We start from the raw sequence: 22,250 nt of genomic DNA, 5'->3' as shown, positions 1-22,250 counted from the left end.
TGTCTCCCTCTTTGTAAAGCTGGGTGTTTCCTGGAGTCACACCAGCGCAGCCAACCTTGGACAGAGCGCCACCACCCAGGAGCCACCGGCTAAACACGCGGCAAAAGAGAAACTGATCAGAAGGAGGACACTTACGCGCTGTGGAGTGAGCCGACGTCACTCTGGGAAGATTCCTGTTTGACTGTTGGCGTGACTATGGCCGGGTGGGGAATGCCGGTCGTGTGTAGAGTATGATGTGGTGGGACCATATGGGGAGGGAACCTAGAAGACAGAAAGCTGTGTAAATCGTCAGAATCAAAATGAATGAATGGGGAGGGATGTGTACACACAATTTAAAAAAAAGAAAAAGAAACAGCACGTCACATTCACATGAAAGCAACCCAAGGCATATGAAACCTGTCATCATTAATTAGCGATAAATTAAACATAATGATTCTTATAATGTCATTAAAGCCAATCTCCCCCTTCATTATTGCTACTGACATGAGACATTATGATTTTTAACATCTCTAGCAAAAGACAAGTTCAGCCCATATACTTGGGTGGAAAAGTAGGCTTGGACTACCTGCTGGAGAGCACAGGTTTGGGGGGACATTATTAGTGACATCTAAGAAGACTATTTCCTAAGTCCTAATCAGCACTAGAATAAAAGGTGAAATCTTTTGTTGCATATAGACAGCTAAATAAAATATTAATGCAGTTGAAGTATACACACATTTTTTGACAATGCTACATATGCCTCATTAGGCCTCATTCTGTTGATGGGAGCGCAGTAATATTTTTATTTCTCTTTTGCTGCTGTGCCCCCATCGTTTTGACAGGAATGGGAGAGAGTGAGGCAGAAAGATGGGGGAAATCCAAATAGTTCCTATCTGGTTCTCAACATAGGTCATGGAACGTTTTAAATAAGTTTGTATCAAAGATGACCCCAAAGCAGTATTTTAAACACACACCCCCACAAATAAAGCTTTGAATTCTGATTTGTATGTCCTTTCCCACTCTAAAATTCTAGGGTTCCTAAATTACTTTTACTTAAAACACTGCCTATGCATTGAAAGGCCTTATAAATGATGATGAGAATTGTTAACAAAGAAAAGAGAAGTAAAGTTTGTGTCTTTTTCTCTAATACTGTTTATTCTTAGGAAAGTTTTTTAAAACACAGTTTAGGCCGTGAATTGGCATTTCTCAACCATGCAAACTAGCCAGGACATACAGAGCTAATTTTAAAATGCTCTCGGTCCATCTGCAAACTGACAACAGGATCCGACAAACAGCTCTCGCATTTTCTGATATGCTTGCAGTCACCATGATTTGTTCTGTGTTAGAAGAACCACCCTCTTAAAGGAATGAATACTACTGTAGAGAAAAGTGGGGTGAGGGACTACAAGGGGAGATTTCCCCAAAGAAAACAAAACAGCAGCCCCCAGGTTCCGCCCTGGCAAGATCACGCAAGTTCACGCAAGTTCAGGTGAAGGGGATCCCAGATCAAGCAACTGTTGCTTTCAGAATAAATCCAAACTACAGCAACCCCATGTACCCCCCAGGGAATGGGCACCTGTTCTTTAGGAAGCTAATTTTGCTGGGCACTGAGGTGCTAATGAGACTTTGCTATGACAGTTATTTCACGAGGATCCTGTACTTATCTACAAGGTTCTTTTCATATATGGACTGGAAATGAAAGTAGCTTCCATTTTACCAAAAGAATGTAGCAAATGTCCATTTGAAAAATTATGAAAAATTAAAGTCCTCACTAACTCTGTATCGATCAACAGAGAAAATGCCAATGAATAATGCAGATTTTTGAAGGGGGCCCAGAAGCAGAGTGGACATTTGACTCAGAATTTCTACCCTGATGTGGCCCCTCTCCCACGGCTGCCTTTCCCAGTTTAAGTCAGTATCAAAGTTTGGTAACGATGGCATTTTTTCATAAGAACCATGCGAGTTCTTTTAGGGTGTCAAGAAAAAGAAAAGAAAAACCCTGAGAGAGAGCGAGAAAATAAGAGAAAGAAAAAAAAAGAACTTCCAATCCCACGCCCCCCAAAAAATGAAAAGTAAAGCCTTGGGAGGCACTTGGGTTCCCAGGTTACACCCTGTTCCTTCCCAGAGCTCGAAGGCCTCTGAGAAAACATAAGTTAAGAACATGTGTTCTTCGAAGCCCTTGGGTGAAGCGGTGGGTGGAACGGCAGCTTTTACTGTGAATTTTTAAGGCTTGACATTCCTCAAATACATATGTTCCCTTCCTGCTGAATGAGAATGTGTGTACGGGGTGGGGGGGAGATAAAAACAGTGTGTGTGTGTGTGTGTGTGTGTGTGTGTGTGTGTGTGTGTGTGTATGTGTACACCAAACACCACAGGGAGACACCACAGTCTGAGTACATTCTGGGGTGGGGAAAGATTTCCAGTGTAGCCATGAAGACCAAACACTTCCAAGTTCACATACCTACATACATATTCCTATACCTGAGAAATGTATAGCAGAGAAAGAGACGTGTGTGTGTTATGAGTGTGTGTGTGTGTGTGTGTGTGTGTATGGGCTATACGCATACCTTTGCGTAAGAAATTCCTTTCTAAAAAAATAAAATAAAAATTAAAAAAGAAATAAATAAAAAAGAAATTCCTTTCTGCAGACAACTATTTCATGCAATGCAATAAACACCCTAAAAATTCCAAGCCACTCATTATATCCCCCCATCTGCTTTCATGGCTCCAAGCCAGAATATAATGATGAACCTTAACTTCTTAAGGACAACTAATTTTTGTTTCTGGCTGTCTCAGGGGCTTCTGCCTTCCTCACTCTCACTTTCCTTCACTGTTGACACGTTTCTGTTAACTGGATATCATCTGCAGGCCTTGATTTCAGGCACAAGCAGTGGGATGCATTTTCCTGTGCAACAAGCCTGCTTTGAGCTGCATTAGGTTTGTCATTATTCTCTCATTTCCCCCCTTGCACTTGTAACATTTCATCTCTTCCTGCCTTATTTTTTGTGAGCCACGGTGCACCCACATTATGGTTTATACATGATCTCGCTCCCTTTGAAGCCGGCGGATTTCAGAGCCCGCTCTCGTCAGGAGAAGAGCCTTGCGCCAATTTAGCAGGCTGAGGGCCCGGAGCTCCAACATCTCAATCTAAAGGGGGTCACAGGGTGGCACAAGTGAGTGTCAGCAAGAGCTGTTTAATTGCCAATCTAGGCTTCTCCATGGTGTTTAAAGTATAATGACCCATCACTTAATTCTGAGAAGCCCTGGCCCCGCTGCTGAAGAGAATGAATATCAAAGGGTGTTCTGGAACAGGGCAAGCTGCCTACATTCCCTATAACTGCCATAAGTATAATAGACCCATACTTCTGTCGCCCCATTACCACAATAATGTATTTAATTTGCTGTATACTCTTTTTAACTAGCTACCTTTCATAAGGCCTACCTGGGGAATCGGCCACCTCCCCCCTGCACCTCGAGCCCCCTAAACTTCCCTCCCACCGTTCCCTTTCTTTCCTCCACCCCCTGCCCACCTCGAAATCATTGGCTAACCTCCTAATGATAATTCAATCAATAAGCTTAACCTCAATCCCTATCCTACGATTACTGCACCGCGTTTAACCTCTGGAACGCACCGAAGGAACAAACACGAAAAACAATGCGTTCTATGAATGCTGGTTCGGAGGAGGGTGAGCTGTGGATTATAAGGTGCTCAGAAGCAGCTCCCCTCCTGGGAGGCTCCCTATTCGTTCCCAGGCTTTGCGAGGCTGTGATGACATTATTTAATGAGGATAACCTTCCTCTTCTCGCTGGAGAAGAGGACCCACGAGCATTTCCCCGCCTAACCGATACTGGTGTGGATTCAGAAATTGAGATGATTTATCACATATGGGACATGGATCTTTATTAGCGGCATGATACCCATGGCATAATTACAAACGTTAGAGATGCTACAGTTGGTGTTTCTTAATGACTGTGGTTCTTACTCTTTCCTCCACCAAAATCACTGTTCTGTAAGTAGGAAAAGAGGCATCTTGGCCTGCCTTTCCAACCCTTCCTCTGGTCTTGGGTCCTCATGCTGGCTACAGAGATCGGGGGAAGAGGCTGGGGGATGGCATCTCTGCCATGTAATGCATGCTGATTTAATTAGGTGCCATCCTCAAAATGGATTCGTTGTTGCAGCCCATCAGGAAAGTCTAAACCTCCACCGATTTAATTAACTTGACTGAAAATCAGATGAACAGAAAATAAAACTATCATTAGGAGCAATTAGTGACTACTTAAACATACTGCTGCCAACCAGTTTGTAAATAAACTAGCAGTTGCTGAAAAATTAGCCAGAATTAATTAGAAGGGGGAAAAGGAGAACATGGGGATTAGAAAGATCTAGGTACACGTATGCAGGTGTATGTGTGGTATGTGTTATATATACATTTATATGCTGAAAGATATGTGAATGTACACATGCATATGATTTTTTAACTTTCAAAAATTTAGAGCTACACAGGCCAACGTGGTCCCCACCAGCCACATGTGGCTACTAAGCACTTGAACTGTGTCCAGGCCAAACTGAAATACGGTGTACGTGTGAAACACACATCAGATTTCAAAAACTAAATACAAAAAAAAGGTAAAATCTCATTAATAGTGGCTTTACAGTGGTAACATGTCAGAATGAATAATATTTTGACTCTATTAGGTTGAATAAAATATATCATTAAAAATAATTTTGTCTGGGTTTTTTTTTTTCCTCCTTTTAAAAAATGTGGCTACTAGAAAACTTAAAATTCCCTATGTATATTCCTTATATATAAGGCTCACCTTATATTTCTACTGGACACTGCTACTTCAGAGACAGGTGTGTTTGGGTTGGGGGGGAGTAGGGTGTCCTTTCTTATTGATGCTTAAGAGTCTGGAGCTTTGAAAAGACTGATAACCTTTCCTCAAATTCTTCTTTGTATAATAATAAACTTACCTGAACCCTTTCCTTTCTTACCTGGTTTAGGGCAACAGACAAGTAACACTTGAAAAAGCTCTACACATCCTAATTACTTCTTCCTGCTTCCTTAAGTTTTTTTGTTTTTTTTTTTAATATATTGACTCAGAAATTCAACCTTGAAATTCTGCCATCATCTACCTGGGAAGTTCAGGGCAATTTTTCAGTATTTTCTAGGAGGAAAGCCTAACGCACTGTGGGTCTTATGCCCTTAGAATTACACGTAGCAGCAGTCCCTGGATAGTCTGGGAGCATCTAGAGAACTTTCTGAGAAGTGACTCATGGCCTTGGTTGAACGCCCTCTTTCTTGGAACTCACCTGGACATGGAAGCGTTGACAGTCAGAGCTGTGGGGTAGGGGTGACGGAATCCTCCTGTCGTGATGGGGTACACTGGCTGACCTTGCCTACAAAGAGGGGGTACACAGTGAGAGCATGCAAACAGGGGTGGAGGTGGGGAAAAGGAAAAGAAGAAAAAAGGGAAAGTTCTCTCTGCACAGTAAGCTTTATTCTCATTTTCTCAGAACAAAAATCTTGGGGATTGTACAGGAAGGATCAAAGGGAAGAAACACAGAACAATTTGAATGCCATAAATCTGATAGGAATGGCTAATTAAATTTTATAACCTTTGCTTATGTCAATAGAGACCCTCTCCCCAAGCTGAAACTAGGTGTTTTGTTGTAATAATTAAAGGCGAAGTCTCGCTTGCTTTAATGGAGCCATCAAACTAATTGAGGGCTACACATCCAAAGGAAAACAATAATGAATGTAAATTTATACCAAAATAAAGTACAGTGAATCAAAGGACTTCAGTTGCGCTTTGGGCCTCTTTCGGTATTTAGATCTCGGTGAGAAAACATTAAATTAACAGAGCTTAATTTGTAGCCTTTTGTCAAATTAACAAGTGTTGACAAGAGTTACCGGGGGGAGAGTCCCCAAGAAGAATTGTGGGTAACCAATAGACAATCACACCTCATTACAATAATTAAAAAATACAGCAACATGCAAAATAGCATCCTCATGAAAGACACACAACTTTTTCTGACAGAGGGTTGTCTGAGTTGGCTATTCCTTTTTATCTATCCTTCAAATCTCTCTCCATCAGCTGAATGGGGCAAGTGATGACTGAGGACTATTGGAGGCATGGCCCCACCCACTGAAGAAGAAATAGGACACACATTCCCATCCATGTCCACCCTCCCTAACAAAATTAAGGAGCAAAAAATAAACAGAAACTCGGCCCAGGGTTGGTATTTAGTACAGCTACTGCATAATACAAGATTTTTTGTTGTTGTTGTTTGTTTGTTTTTAAAGTGTAGAATATGCTCAGCTAGAGAAATCAGGGTAGAACTGGGGGGGGAGGAGGTGAACCACAAAACTGTATCTTCTTTAAGGCTATAAAAGTATGTCTTCCCCAACACCCAAACTTGAGAGTTTTACCAGGAATTATTCCTGTTAAGATTCAACAAATTGTCCTGTGTTTTTTAAAGAGTAGAGATCACCGATAAACATGGAGAAATATATATACAAAAGCACACCATCGTAAAACACATATTACACGCATGCATACAAACACACACACAGTATGCTTACAACATTAAAGGCCTTTCTACTCTGATTTTTAAAACACACATTTTTTAAAGTTATCTAAGGAAGGTTAACGGGTGGTACTATAAAAGCAAGCCCGGGCGATAGGAAGACAAATTGTAAAAGGCAGTTTGATGATCTGGGCGCTGCCAGGACCTAGGGTTGACGTTCAGGAAGGCCCCATATGCTGGAGTGAGGATTCCAGCTGCCCCGCCCGCTCCCCTCAAAATTAAGTGAAGCACTCAACATGCAAAGACTCTCAGAGAGATGCTGGTTGAATAACGTGGAGCTTCTCAATAGACACAAATTTCCACTGTGGTTGTCAATCTTGGGATTGACAATGACAGGACTCCAGTTTGGGCTGCCACCAGCAGAAGAGCCACGATCAGCTTCACAGGGGAGAAGCCCTCAGAGTCTTCTGCAATTCCCAAAGTACCTTAAGGGTACCTTTGTTCACAGAGAAGAACCTAGGGCCTTTGGGGACCATGGGTTCAGAACGCCAAGCATCAACAGCCTTTTTCTTACATCATCCACCTGAATGGCTACTGACTTGCCTGCTTTTTCCACAGGGCATTTCAGCAAGCATCTTCCCCATGACCTCCCACCCACTGCCCTCCCTCCCCAACTCTGTCTTCTACAAACACAAACATACATGCACAGAATAAATAATAAGCATGCCCATGTAAGAAACAAAAAAGGAAATTAAAAAATGGAACTCCTTACTGTGGTACTAACCATCCTAGCGGATGGGGGATTTGTCCTACAGTGCCGGGCGATAGTGGGTAATACGGAGATATATCTGGAGGGTGCGGAGGCCGTGGGATTCCTGAGAGAAGAAGCAGAATTTTAGGTACAAGAGAGGGAGAGAAGGAAAGAGAAACTGTCAGGTGATGGGAACAGGTAAAGGATAAAGGGAGACATTGCCTCTGTAATCCTAGCATGAGGTTCTTTTCATGATTCTGATCCTAAGAACTTGTCAGTAAGTTTCATCTCATTATCTCTCTGCCGCAGCTTGAAAAGTTTATTTCACTCTAGATGGATCTTACACTGGCTAAACGCAGACGAACTCAGAAAATGCCAGCGTGGGTATCTCTGCCTTATGTGATTGGTATAATTATTTGAATTGAAAAAAAAAAAATCTGAAGGGGTTGGCACGTAGTAGGGGATCAAGTAATATTAAATCCCTTTGTCCTCACAACTTGTCCCTTCCCTCCTTCCTTGTAATTCTAATGACTTACCTGCATGAGTTACTCCTCTGGTTTCTAACATACTTTTTGAGTTATGGCTTTTGAAAGGTTACCCTTGCCTTCTTTCAAAAAAGTTAATTCTGTTTAAATGTGTCCAACTCCACTTTGAAGATGAGCGGAGGAGAAACTCACACAATGCCTTGGCATCTTATCCAAGGCAGAATCTGAACTGAACAGACCGGGAGATGTTGGAGGCCTGGTACACTCAGTTCTAGAGCCTGGTTTTCTAGAGGACCAAGTCACCTGCATGAGTTAACCCACCCGCCGCTGACTGGGTACCGCTGGACCACAGGGGCTGAGGAGTGAGTTCTGAAGGTCCGTGCCACCACACACTTATTAATTCCACAGGAACGCATCCTGCAATCAATCCTTAGAAATCAAGAGGGCTGGGAGCAATCTGGACCCAGAGGAGCAGATCCACGCAGCTCAGGTGGGAAGCAAAATGAACAATTCCTCAGAATTAAAACAGTATTGAAGGGCATGAGCTGCGTGTTCGCGGATGAAAACTATTTCATTTTTTTTTTTTAATTCTTTCAGGAAGCTTTTAATCTGTAAATTAAGCCTCCCTGGGTGACATTTTCATGCAGACATTGTTTTCTCTCTATTACAAAAACCAAACAGATTAGCTGGGCTTGGACCCTACACCAAGCCATTCGCACACTTGAAAGAACATTCGCAGAGGAAAAGTAAACAGTCCGCAGACGTTAATCATATGCTTTACGATAACCATTTAAAAGCTATTCCCTGTACTACCATTATTTAAATGAGACGTTGAAGCTGCCATTCACTCGTGGAGCCTGGGGCCGGCTGGCGGCCTCCTCCAGCCATCCAAGCACCAGGCTCGGTCCCCCACGAGCACAAAGGGGGCTCAGAAGCTGGTGAAAGCCAGCTAATGTGTGGCTTCATTCAGGGGCAGCCAAGGGGGCCTGAACAGGCAGTCTACCTCAGCTCAACACCAAACAATTCCCTCCGACAAAGTGACATGGGAATAGCCATTCTGAATCCATCCTTCTAATTAACTAGCTGGGAAGAGAAACCAACCCGAGCCAGTGCATCGCCCAGCCAGAAAGATACACCCCTGGCCTTAGCTGTTCTCCCAAGACCACCCCACCTTGTTTTATATCTTGTTGCAGGGGAGCTGTAAGTAACCTCGTCTTCTCCCTCTCTCCTCTTTAGGGAAAAAGCACGTGGGATGGAAAGGAGGGACAAGTATAAAAGCTGGAGTAATGTGGCATCTTCTGCCTGAGACCCTATTGGTTGTTCCGTGATGCAATGAGGAAACCATGTTGGACTTGGGTCTTCCCATCTGCAAAACGGGCTTGATAATAAATACCTAGGATATTGCAGGGGAGGAAGAACTCAAAGAAACCAGCAGACAGAATGCGGAACCCAGTGATGTGGTCTCTCGAGGTTGCACCAAGTCATCGTCAAGTGACTATAGTCCCTTAGCCACCAAGGAACTGGGGCTTCAGGGAAACACGCTGTTAGGGCTCTTATACTCCCAAGGAGCTGAGGAGGAGTCCATGACATGCCTCCAAAACTATTACTGCCTCCGAGTCTGTTTGAGGCTCTTGGAGTTATAAGCCACTCCTAAGAATCATCGAGTGACTCATACCCAGGTTCCCAAGACAGCCCCTGCAGGCGTACCCGGAGCTCTGAAGAGATCCTTAGCACTGCAAATGGACTTCTCCAGAGGGGAGGAGAGATCCACTCCCTCACCAGGCTCTGGCCTCCCTAAAGAGCATCCTTGTCAATATCCGGGAGAGGAAACAGAAGCCTCTCCATCCCCACTGCAGCCAGTTCCCAAGGCAACATCCCTCCCCAGCAGGTCCCCTGGTGGCCCTGGGACCAGCACACTCTCTTTGCACCCAAGCACTCGGCCTACCTGTTTTGGGGTCTACGTCAGCTGGTAAGTGTGGAGGTGGGTTTCCCGGCGTGAAGTGTTCATTGCTGTATGTGATAAGAGGCGTGAGAGGGTGGACATGGTGGGGGTGTTGCACAACCGGCACTTTGTTCGACTGTGGGGAGGGAAAGAACAGAGAAGGACACCGTCACGCCAGTTCCGACAGCCCAGGACTCCCGACCCTCAGGATGCCCTGACCACTCCCCACACCCTCCCAACCTGGACTTTGTAAGATGCGGTCAACTCCGCCCACTGCCCTGGCCCTGGTCCATGTACTAAAATAACAGACAGCTGTGATTCAGCTCTCTGGGTAGGTGCGCCTCAGTCTTTACCTCACCCCTGGGCCTGGCTTTTAAAATACCTTCTCCACCACGACCCCATCATGGAGCCCAAGAGTTTGCACTCTTCCCATCAGCAGGTACATCGGAAGTGGGGGGCTCTAATCCCCCAGGCCTACTGTGTTCCTGCAGGTGGCGGGGATCTCCTACCCCAGGGCCCCACTGGAGGGACCTTCAGGAGGCAGGCAGGCTTCACAGGGGACCGGCTAGGAAAACCGGCTAAGGAAACCCTTGGTTACAAGAAACCTGGCAGGGCCCTAATCCCACCCAGCCAGCCTCCTTATCCACCACCCCAGGCTCTGAACCCCTCCTGGCCCCTTAGAACCAGTGGGCAAACTACAATCTTTTACAGACAGCAAGGATGAAAAGCCTCACTCATGGTCTGGTTGGGAGTGTGAACTTCACCAGAAAGCTCTAAACTGCCAGGCGAGCACCTGCATATTTTATGCAGATTACAGCAGCCCAGGTTCATTAGGAATCTCATTAGGAAGTCATGGGTAATGCTAACAAATTAACTGGATGATGATGAATTGGGCTAATAAAAGGTACGAACGCATTTTAGAAATGGGCAGTTCTAGAAAACAAAGTACAAGGCATTTTTACGTTTGGGAAGAGTTGCTAGGTGGAGAGAAGGAGAAAAAAATACAAAGAAAAGCATTTTAAAGATTTTCCTAGTTGCAATGACCAGACCTTCCCAAATTATCTTCTGCTCCTTTCCCCACCCCAGTCTCAACCACCCCCTCCCCCGCCCACTACGAGAGGCTATAACTCAGCCCAGCAAGATCACAAAGAAAAACTTAAGCTGAAACAAGCGGACTACTGGGCCATTTACCGAGAGTAATCCAATTGCAAAAAACCCTATTCCCAATAGAGGATTTTCACTAAAATCCTACAACAGGGACATTTAACCAGATTAGGTACCAGCAAAGATAAAGAGGCCAGTATTAGATGATGAATGGATTAGAGTCAAGTTTCATTTTAGAACGTGTCTTCATTTCCTTTTATTACTTTTAGGAAGGCACAACTTGCATTAACATCAAGGAAAAGGAATTGCATTAAAAGAAAAGGAGGAAGGTTCCAGTGCTGCCCACTAGCGCCTCTTGAGTTCAGGGACCACCAAGCAGTTAGTTCTCTGTGTTTTTCTTCTTGTCCTTTTTTTTTTTTTAAATGGGTGAAGAAAGAAGGGGTGTGATATAATAAGAGTATTTCTTACCACAGTTAATTGTGGGGAGGGCATTTTAAAAGGCGCTTCTAACTTTTTCATGGGTATGTTTGGAAAGAAAAATATGGCTTTCCTAAATGCTCCAGGAAAAAAACACAGAAAAAGAAGCCAACACGCCCAACAGCCGGGTTTACTGATTCCTATAAACAACTGGACACTTTCAGAGAAAGACGGTAGCTAGTGGCTCATGGGAGCCTTGTATCGTGAACTATCATTTTGCAATCACAACACCGAAATTAAAAGCACCCAGCAACACTTCCTTCGTCAGCAGCTATGAAGGTCTGGACGTGGCCCACGTCAGCTGAGCGAAGGGCAGCCACTCCAAGGCCAGTGCCAGCATCTCATGGTCATGCACTGAGGAGTCTTTTAGGAACCATTTCTGTTTAGGACAACTTGAAAAATAACCAACAAATAAGCTCTCACTGTGTGCTGGGGTGGAGAGGGAAAAGAGCAAGAGACAAACATATCACATGGAGTGGAGACCATTAGGAGGAAGGGAAAATGACAGCTGCTGCCTTCTAGAAGTTTTCTATCTGGTTGGAAAGACACACGCCCGCTGAAATGAAAGAAAGCAGACCAGGGCTTCCCTGGTGGCGCAGTGGTTAAGAATCCGCCTGCCAATGCAGGGGACATGGGTTCGAGCCCTGGTCTGGGAAGATCCCACATGCCATGGAACAACTAAGCCCGTGCGCCACAACTACTGAGCCTGCGCTCTAGAGCCCACAAGCCACAACTACTGAAGCCCACCAGCCTAGAACCTGTGCTCCGCAATAAGAGAAACCACCGCAGTGAGAAGCCCATGCACTGCAACGAAGACCCAATGCAGCCAAAAGTAAAATAAATAAGTTAAAAAAAAAAAAAAAGAATCCGCCTGCCAATGCAGGGGACATGGGTTCGAGCCCTGGTCCAGGAAGATCCCACATGCCACGGAGCAACTAAGCCCATGTGACACAACTACTGAGCCTGCGCTCTAGAGCCCACAAGCCACAACTACTGAGGCCCGTGCGCCACAACTACTGAGCCTGTGCTCTAGAGCCCGCGAGCTGCGACTACTGAAGACCGCGCGCCTAGAGCCCATGCTCCGCAACAAGAAGCCACCGCAGTGAGAAGCCATGAACCGCAACAAAGAGTGGCCCCCGCTCGCCGCAACTAGAGAAAGCCCGTGAGCAGTAACAAAGACCCAACGCAGCCAAAAATAAATAAATAAATTTTATTTATTTATTTATTTATTTTAAAAAAAGAAAAGAAAGCCGACCAGTCCCAGACAGTTTAAAATAAGTGTGGAATAACTGTGGGACCCATGGGAAGAACCACAGATAGCCCAAGGGAGGGAAGATCATCACTTAGGAGTTTGAAGGACTTCCAGGGAACGGGACCACCACAAGCAGTGGAAGAAAGCAAGTGTATAAACCTGTGATGGGAAAAGGGCAGTGAGACTTGCATTCCCCAGCTCTGGTTGAGTCAAGCATCTCTCAGGATGCTTATCACGAACTTGGATCCCTGATACTAAGAAATCTCTCAGGAGGGACCTGATTCGGTAGGTCTGGGCTCAGGACCCAGGCATCTTGGGTCTGCCTATGGAGTACCACAGGTGTCTCTTCTGTTTAGCCATGACCCCTAGACCGGAGAACCACGAGAACCACCAGACAAGCACAAATGTTAAGAGACTTGAGTCCTAATCATGAATTGAGTCCTAGTTCTGACAGAATCCATGGAAAGGGCTTAGCACAAAACCTGCCACATGATAAGCACAGGAATGGTGGCTTATTATTGTTGTTATTTTTGTTGTTCGGGAGAAGCTGCCCGATGGCACGGTTCTGTTTGCGGTTCAGAAGTGCAAGTTCCATGGCTGTCTTCCAAGCAGGAAACGCTGGGGAGACCCTCTTTCTCTACCTGTCCACTGAAGGATGAAGACAGCATCTGGGCAACAGCGAAGTTCACAGGTATGTGAGAAAACTTCTCCCTCTTCCTGTTAGATACATGTAAAAGGGGATTCTAACGAAAAGTTGGACACCTGTTCTGGCTGCCATCACTCTCATATTATTTTGCACATCTCAGCCTACTAGCCAATTAGTTTCTTCCTGTTCAGTCAAAACTCTGTAGCATGGGGAGGGGTGGTCAGAGGAGGGTAAAGGGATCTGAAGTTTTAACTGTTGCCTGGCTTTGGGATGGGGGATGCAGGTCCTACTGAGACATGGAACTCTTTTCTGATGTGACCGCATGACAGGCAAGTCCCCAGAAACAATACAATCACATGGCTCTCCAGGCTGGCTGGTTCCTAAGCAAGCACAGGGAGATGCAGTCATACGTGTAGAAACCAGGGTCTAATTGCCACTCCCACTGAACCTGCCTGCACCTGGACTGCGTTTATGATGGGAGGACGTCCTTCTAGAAAATGCCCATGTCTCTCCAGCCTCAGATCCCCACAGTCCTTTCTGTCTGCACCATATTATGTCCACTGCTGGGGTCGCAATAACCTTTCTTGGTGCCACCATAGCTAAGTCCCTGAAGGACAAAGACGATGTGTTGCAGACCTTTGTGTCCCCTGTAATGCCCAGCCTGTGGGAGTGGGGAGCACACTCTCATAAACTGCATAAGAACCACCAAATTGCAATAGTAAGCATCAGAAGAAGAGAAGGACAGATAGAGCCAGCCTCACAGATTAATTTCAGTAAATGGCGCTGCTCTTAAATGGCGTCTACTCAGAATCACAGAGTAGAGCTGGGGAGGTGGAGAGCACGTCAGAAACCATTCAGTCCAATACCTTATTATAACAGCGTCTTTAAAAAATGGGTTTAGAGCGCACTGGCTTGCACACGGTGACTGCGAGTGCAGTCTGAGAATTCCAGGAAGACTCGGGTTTAAATCCTACTTCAATCCAGCTGTGTAACCTCTCACAGGCCTTCGTTTCTGTGTAAACTCCGGATGAGAACTGTGTCTACCTAATAGGGTTGTTGTGAAAATTAAAAGAGATCATGGGCTTCCCTGGTGGCGCAGTGGTTGAGAATCTGCCTGCCAATGCAGGGGACACGGGTTCGAGCCCTGGTCTGGGAAGATCCCACATGCCACGGAGCAACTAGGCCCGTGAGCCACAACTACTGAGCCTGCGCGTCTGGAGCCTGTGCTCCGCAACGGGAGAGGCCGCGATAGTGAGAGGCCCGCGCACCGCGATGAAGAGTGGCCCCCGGTCGCCGCAACTAGAGAAAGCCCTCGCACAGAAACGAAGACCCAACACAGCCAAAAATAAATACAATTTTAAAAAAAATTAAAAAAAAAAGAGATCATACCTGTAAAGTGCGTATTAGCACAGTGCCTGGCACGTCCACACATGCCGTGCAAAGAAGCTCTGACAACTACAGTCCAATGAATACTAACAACGAGGGCACAGTGAAGGTGACGTCTGCTACCCCTCCGGTCTCTTGTCATTAAATTCACAGGGGGCAACGCGGTCCCAGACCACACTCCTTAGTGCAAAGGCAAAGACGTGCACGGCGGGGCAAGAGTAAGTACACTGACGTCCTGCAGCCTCCCTCCCTCAGGTGCACGCCCTTCTAAAAATGTGATGTTTTGTCCATAAATATATTTTATTATGTCTTTTGAGAAAAACCATCACTTTATTATGCTAATATATAACACTGTCACAGAAGAGTTCAAAGTTAAGTAAGAATAGCCGATGACAACCAAGGTCCTTCCAGAAACAGGGGGAGGGCCTCGAAGTAGGAGCTGATATAAATGAAACACAGAACCACCCCCCAAATAGGAAATGTCCCTTGGACTTTCCCCTTCGCTAGGAACAGCTCCCACTTCTTTAGAGAGGTCTTTAAGGATTGTGTTCAAAACTGTACAACCCTAAGAAAATTCAGATGTGAAAAGTACCTTTTGTGAGGGACATGGAAAACCTTCCAGAAATGTATCCAGGAAATCTAAATTAAAGCTACAATGTCTGCTGGGAGTGTTGGTGGGGTAAACAGGCTGAAATATGTATCTCCTCCCTCTTTTATCTTTCTACAGAGTCCAGTGTTCAAGGCAAACAACTGTAACATAAAACTAGGTGCCTCTTAGGCAAGTGCTTTATCTAAATATTAAATATGTCTTCAAAACTACCCAGGGGTGCGAAATCATTACCTCCAGGGACAGCTAACTGAAGTTCAAGGTTGTGAGAGTGGCAATCATGGGAGGCTGCATGGAGAGCTTAAGGTGCTGCTAGTTAAGCCTGAAAGAATAGGATGAGCGCTGGCAATCTCTGAGCCACAAAAAACAGCAAACATTCCTAAAATATTCCACACAAGGTCAGGGAGTTAGGCCACAGTTGCCCATACACACCAGCACTACCGGCGCCTGAAACTCACCCAGAGCGCCACTCAGGACCCCTTGCCTAGACAGCCCTCTGACCGAGACCTCTCTGGCTCACACCAGCGCAGCTCACAGCTGCCACATCCAACGGAGCCTGGCCCCTGCGTTGAGTGTGACAGACTTTATTCAGTCCTCACAAAGAAACCTATGAAGTAGTTGCATTTGTTATTAGTTCCACCCAGCAGGTGAGGAAACCTGTCCCAGGTCACAGGCTTTGCGAGCTCACCTGTCTGACTCTACCTCCTGCTGCTGTGTCTGCGGAGACGAGCCCTGGGACGGGGTTCACTGCCAGGTGGGGTAGTGAGTTGCTGCACCCAGTAAGCCCAGCCTGGGCCAGCCTTCCCAGCTGGACACAGATGCTTCAGGACTCCTAAGGGGATCTGTCCCCCATACTCCCCCCTACCAGTCTCTGGAACCTAGACCAGTTCAGCACACAATGCTCCCGCCAACCCCCAATGAGGAGTAGCTCAGGGCTGCCCGCCTCAGCCAGGCACGCCCTTGCTATGGAGCACGAGGCATTTTTAGCAGGGATTTTTACACCATGTGGCGGATTATGGAGGGAGGGGTGTAAAACATTAGTGGCATGCTTCTGCTTCTCAAATACAGACACAAGCGGTATCAGGGCCCAGCAGGATTCTGGTGATAGATGTGGTCAGTTCTGGCAGAAAAGAAAAAGTCAGCTAAAAACCTGAACTTATCAAATGAAGAAAACATTATCTATTTAAAAGGAACCAAAATCCTCATCTGACTTTAAATTATTGAGGCTTTATGTTTTCTACCTGGAAGAATGGCTGTTACTCATTTCTCCCCCCGGTTCTGTTCGTCAAGCCCTATGGGTTTTGAGCACTGAATAGTGAAATTAGAAAGAAAAGGTCCTTTAACAGCTCTCAAAGCGCACAAAGCCTTTCCACCCAAAGTATTCATCCTACTGCAGTGGGAGGAGCGGGGAGGGGGCACCCCCTGTGGCTGACCTTTGACCCCTCGAGAACCCTGAAGCCCGGTGTTCTGGCCATGCCACCCTCATCGCCGAGCGCCCACACACCCGTCCACCAAATGTTGCTCTCGATCGGGAACCCGGCAAGTGAAAGGGTGATTCAGGCCCTTCTAGATCCCCCTGCCGGCCCTCCTCTCACCCCAACCCCTCCACCTTCTCTAACTGTGGGGAACCCAAAGGGAATGAAAGCTCGCCATTCACCCCGCAACCTATTAATCAACAGACGTTGAAAACAAATAGAGCCATTGCTAGCCCTGGCCTCTCGGGTGGCCGGCCCTCCTCTTCAATACTCCCCTATGGCTCTCCCTTTCTGAAGAAGAAAAATGGGGCCAGAGAGCGCCTTTACGGGGCCAGCACAATAAAACAAAAGCAGCACAGAGGAGCATTTGTCAGCCTTCTCCCCTCCCCAGGGTGGATATGAAGGGTCTTCAGAGTCTTAGATGACCGGCCCTCCCAGGGTCTGAAATCAGCATCAAGAAGGGACACTGTTCACTCGAGGTTTACATTGAAAAATGGGTTTATGGCTCATCTCTATGCATTTTTTTCCAGATGCCACTTACTATGGCTGCACCAAGGTCAATGGCGACTAGCAAAACGTTAATAGACGCTGCTAGTCACTGGAGTCATGGAGCGCAGATGAGGAGGAGGGGCTGGGGTGAGGAGAGGCCGTTTCTTCCTCATCAACAACCCCTTGTTGACTCAACTAGTCCTATTTTTTTGGGCTATGAACCAGAGTGGAAGGGTCAGCGACGGTAACCTTCCTGCCTAAACAACCCACTGCATCAACAAGGAGCAGCCACTTCGGTTACTGGGATGATGACGTCAGGGAGAAGCCTGTGTCCAGGCCGGTGCGCACAGCCTTACTTACCTGCTGAGCGTCTCGCGACTGCATCCCGTAAGCCTCCTGCATGCACAGAGGGGAAGGGTGGCGGGCGGACATCCACCGCGGCCTGAAGGGCTGCTTTCCACCCTTTACTCTGCCCCTCTCCCCTCACAGCTGTCCGAAGCCCAGCCAGCGAGGACCCACCTAGTGCAGGGGCCGTTCATAGTTGGGCACTGCTCTACTCTAAGGCCTTGCCCCCAGCTAAGGGGGCACTGTTTCCCTGGGCAAGACTTCTACTGATGGCTACAGCACTGCCTGTTGGAAATAATAAATAACACCGAGAAAGTTTTGCTTGAAGAAATGAGGTGGTTAAGAGAAAGGAGGTCTACCTATGATGAGATCCAAAAAAGAAACACCCATTCTGCAACTATAGCCTGTATCACCCTGCATCACCCAGCCTGCATCATCTGGCCTGAATCAGTGTGCGCATAAGGCTGCAAAGTTACAGCTTCTACAACCACCAGAGCCTGGCACTCAGGGTGCTGCTTATTTGTTTTGTGAATTATCTATCAATGGCTGACTTTTTCTCCCTCCCCGCCGCAACCCTTCTTTCTCTGGAATCAAATCCACTTAGACAGCAACAAGAGGGAGAGAGAAGATTCTCCCAGCCGTCTATGAAATTCTGCCGACTCATAGTTCCTCCTGTACTCACACAGGCATTAAAATTCCTCGTGCAGGGAAATGATTGAACAGGGCAGGCAGGGAGAGAATAAATGTGCAGCCAATTTTCATCCACATTCTCACACACACATGCATATACATAGAACTAACACAAACCATCCTAAGCTCTTGGCCTTTTTTGGGTCGTTTTGGGGGGGTTTTTTGTTTGTTTTTTTGTTTGTTTTGCCCCTTCTATAACAACCCAGCGGGTAACACACCAAACAGATTGCCAAGCATTAAGGGTCTAAGGGGCCAAATTCAGCATTTCTTAATGACCTTTTCTCAATCCCCCAAAAGGAGGAGGGGAGGGTGGGAGGGGGGCTGGAGGTGTTAGGGTGGGGAGTGGACACACGAATGGGAACATTTAAACCTTGAAAATAAAGATGTGCTCCGGCTGCCTGGCTTTGTGAACATCGCAGCCAAGGCCCGACCCAGCAAAGCTGTGCTTTCACAAGCTCTTGAACAATTACGTCCAGTTAAGTTCATTAAATATAATTCATTTCCACTCATTCTCATTTATTTTCCAATAAAAAGAAAGCATCCCATTGTGCTTCCCCCAACTAACCTTTAAAGCACTTGCGAGCTTAAGTCTTGGCCCGCCCGGTCCAGGCTCGCCCCTGACCAGTGAGTTCCCAGGGTTTTCTTCCCGCCTGCCACAGGATCCCAGAGGGGAGTGAGGGGGTACGGCAGCACAAGGGGGCCCTCTGACCGTCCTAATCCTCCGCCAGGTCTCAGAGATGAGGACCAGCCACTCCACCCTGAAGTAATTCCCCAGGAATTGGCAACCTCCATCCTCCCGCAAGATATTTTTCTACTACTTGGGCATTAAATGATTAGCGTTAGCATAATCAATCTTGTTAAGTGTCCGAGTTTGCAGGGAATGTTTGGGACTTGGGTAAGAGGGTACAGCTGTTTCTAGGAGAGCCGATTTTCAAAACAGAGCCAGGAATAAAACTAACCTATTCCAAATGAAGAAATCCAAAAGCTCAAATTTAAAACAACTTTTAAAAAAATAATGATTTCCAGACCATCCCCCCCCCCACCAAACACAACAACCCCAAATCTAGGGATTCCTAAATAAGATGGAAAGGAAATCACCAATTTTGATTTAGAATAAGTTTTAAGTACATAATGGTTATTACATCCTGGGGATTTCAAGACAGAAGCAGTGAACAAAATCTGATACCACCTTTCTAATTTATTTATAACGAACAGCTGTATAAAAACGTCTTTCGTATTTCTTAAACACCCTGTGCCTAACTTTCCAATCTAGATGGTATTTGAAAACCATGCCTGTTACAGGAGTCTGATAAGTTTCCTTCAGAGAGCAGGTAGATTTCTCTCTAGTAACAAACAGGTGAACTGAGAGGAAGGATGGACATTTTCACGTGGCCCACGGATACAAACGGCCAAACCTCGGATTTGGCAGGAATTCAGCAAAGACAGACTAAAGAGAAGACGAAAGCAAAGGCAAAACTGCATTCTTCTGCTCTGTTTTGCCCTGTTAGTGTCCCAAACATGGGCATTCTTTAACAGACATCTATAGCCTCCATAAATGATACATGTAAAAGGACACAGAAATGCAGTGTGGTGGTCAGGACACAGCACCGCTACCCCCTCTGAATGCAGCTGTTGAAAGTTTAAGGTAACACGGGAATGACCCAGGCAAAGTTCACTTAAAAAAAAAAAAAAAAGCCTTCAAATGTGTGCAGAAGTATGTAATCTGGAGGGCATGTCAGGATTTCATCACATTCCAAAATATTGCAGAAGGAAAGAATTCCATGACATAGCTCAGCCAGGCCTCCACCATCCCCAAACCACAAAGGGGAGGTTTCCCTAAAAATACAAGGTTGCAGGCTCCGTTGCTTCCAGAAAACACGGAGGCAGCAGCCTGTTGTGACAATACAAAGATCATAATATCTGTATCATCAGAGTCGGGAATTTACCCTTTCAAAGGAACTCCCTTCACATAAGCCATAAAGAATGGAGGTTTCCCGGTCCCCAAAGCAGCAGGACCGCTAGAAGTAACCCAAGTAATTTGAGTAAACAAAGGTCTGGAACCTTTCAGGACTCTGGAAACGGGAGGCTGTGCTGGGTGGGAAATTTGTGGCGACACAATTTATACACTTGCAGTGCCTGCCTGCACTCTCTTCGCCACAATTCATGACAGTTTACACAATTGTACATTGAACTAGAAAGTTGCACAGAACCAGAAAGGAAAACCAAGACATACATCTGTCATTCCTTCATGCTCAACTAGAGAACTATCTACCACCTTGATAGTTCAACATGACATAGGATTTTAATTCATGATTTTGAAAACAAAAGGACTCTTACAGTGTGTAGTATATTTCATTCCTTCTTCCCCCAAATATGGGATCTAAGAGCTGACTGACCACTGCAAATGTTTCTGTTTGGCCATTTAACAACAACAAAATAATAACAAAAGCAATAATAAAGACAATTAAGGAATGGCCTCCGAATTCAAGAGAATGCCCTTAACAGCTTGTGGCAAAGGATTTGACTCGAGAGTTGAACAGAGTATCAAGTATTCTAAGCACCAAATTGGTATTGCAAAAGGGCCTTCTTCCTAATCATTAACAGCACAATAGGCTGTCATCAGTCTCTTGCTCAGGTTTCCAAAACACATTTTATATTAAGTTTACAAAATACAAACACCGCAAGCAAGACTGGAGCCCTAAAAGGCCAGCAGCATCTAAATTTGGAGATTGAAAATAAATACAACCAAAGACATAGCAACACAAAGTTAGCATTAAATATGAAACCACAATACACAGTTTACACAAGCCCTGCTACTGCAAAAGCCTTATTGCTCAAAAATGTCTCAAGCTTCCCAAGTATGCTCCTCTATGAGGGCGTGTCATTTTTCCTTCTCTTTCTTCCAGTGGAGCCCACCCTGGTGGGTGAAGCGGAAAAAAATTGTTAGAAGAAATCCCACATCCCACCCGCCCTTTTCCAGATTCCAGCTCGCTTGCACTTGGGGAGCCAGGTCTGCGTCGCTATAGAACCATAAGGATTGTGATGAAAGTCAAGCTTTCTCTCCTCCCCATCTTTTTTTTTTCTTTAACCCTTTCCCCCCTCCCCCAAAAACCACTATGAAAAGTACACAGTGAAAGAGCACAGCTTGAGGTGACCATTTATTCTTGTCTTGTTTTTCCTTCCCACCGTCTGAATTAAAAAAAAAAAAGCACAAAGGTTTAATGGTCAAGACCATAAGCAAGGACATGAACACACACACACACACACACACACACACACACACACACACCCCACTACTCACCCAGCAATTCAAATTGAGGTGCCAACTGCCCAACTGGTGGAAGAGAGTGAGCCCAGAGGCCACCGTGCCTCCCTTCCCACTCAAATCTTCCATTCCCACTAAGATGGTATCCCTAGGGTACATAATAGCTTTGGTTTTCTTTCTCTCCACCTCAACAAAAACTTTCTCTGTACCTTCAAGATGGGACTGGGCCAGCTTTTTTTCCTCCTCCCTTATTGCTTTTCTCACTTTTCTTCTTCCTCCCAGCTTCCCCTCCCTTTATTCCTTTCACTTAAAGAGCTGAAAAAAAGCATCTTAAAAGATGGAGATGGCTCCCAATTTCTGCCCTGGGGTACTCAAAACGCTCCAAGTTCTCGCTCACAATGCCTGCAGTTATTTTGTTGATTCTTCCCTTTCCACACACATGCCTCAGAAACCAAAAACAAAATAAAACAAAAGAAACCAAATAATCTAGTTCGACTGGTTGCAGATTAAATTTTTAAAAGTTAATGAAAAGAAATTGCTCCTAGTTTCTACTCTGTACCACTATGAAATCCGTGAAGGAAGGGGGAAGGCCAATCTTCCCCAGCCAGCTCAGGGCACTAAGCAGACTTCCCCTCCCTCACCCGTTACCTTCGGCAGCAGGGACAGAGCTACCGCTAAGAGTAGCTAAGAAATTACGGTCAGCCGTGAGGGAAAATGATCAACCGAATGCAGTAGGCAGGCACTTTATCTGCAAGATTGTCAAATCCCTCAAAACAAATTTCTTAGGGAGAGGGCTGCCATGGGAGAGGAGGAGGGAGGGGGAAAGTG

The 22,250-nt window shown here is 45.8% G+C and overlaps 1 protein-coding gene across 47 annotated transcripts in view; it reads right to left on the bottom strand.

Annotated features, from left to right (window-relative positions):
• TCF7L2 (transcription factor 7 like 2) overlaps positions 1-22,250 on the bottom strand; it is a 199,822-nt gene that overhangs the window by 18,023 nt on the left and 159,549 nt on the right. For 21 of the 47 annotated variants that reach the window (XM_082407948.1, XM_082407953.1, XM_082407949.1 and 18 more), the window contains 4 exons: positions 9,690-9,822; positions 7,281-7,383; positions 5,291-5,377; positions 136-276 (listed from right to left, as the gene is read on the bottom strand). In XM_082407948.1, the coding sequence (XP_082264074.1) occupies positions 136-276; positions 5,291-5,377; positions 7,281-7,383; positions 9,690-9,822 (464 nt within the window). The remainder of the gene's footprint in view (positions 1-135; positions 277-5,290; positions 5,378-7,280; positions 7,384-9,689; positions 9,823-22,250) is intronic. The other 26 variants (XM_082407962.1, XM_082407975.1, XM_082407956.1 and 23 more) reach the window with 3 other exon arrangements.

This window comes from Balaenoptera borealis (genome assembly GCF_965194805.1).
Source record: "Balaenoptera borealis genome assembly, chromosome: 10".
In the NCBI taxonomy this organism is placed as follows: Eukaryota; Metazoa; Chordata; class Mammalia; order Artiodactyla; family Balaenopteridae; genus Balaenoptera; species Balaenoptera borealis.
Note: the sequence above shows the minus strand (reverse complement) of the source record. Positions and strands in the feature narration are given on the sequence as shown.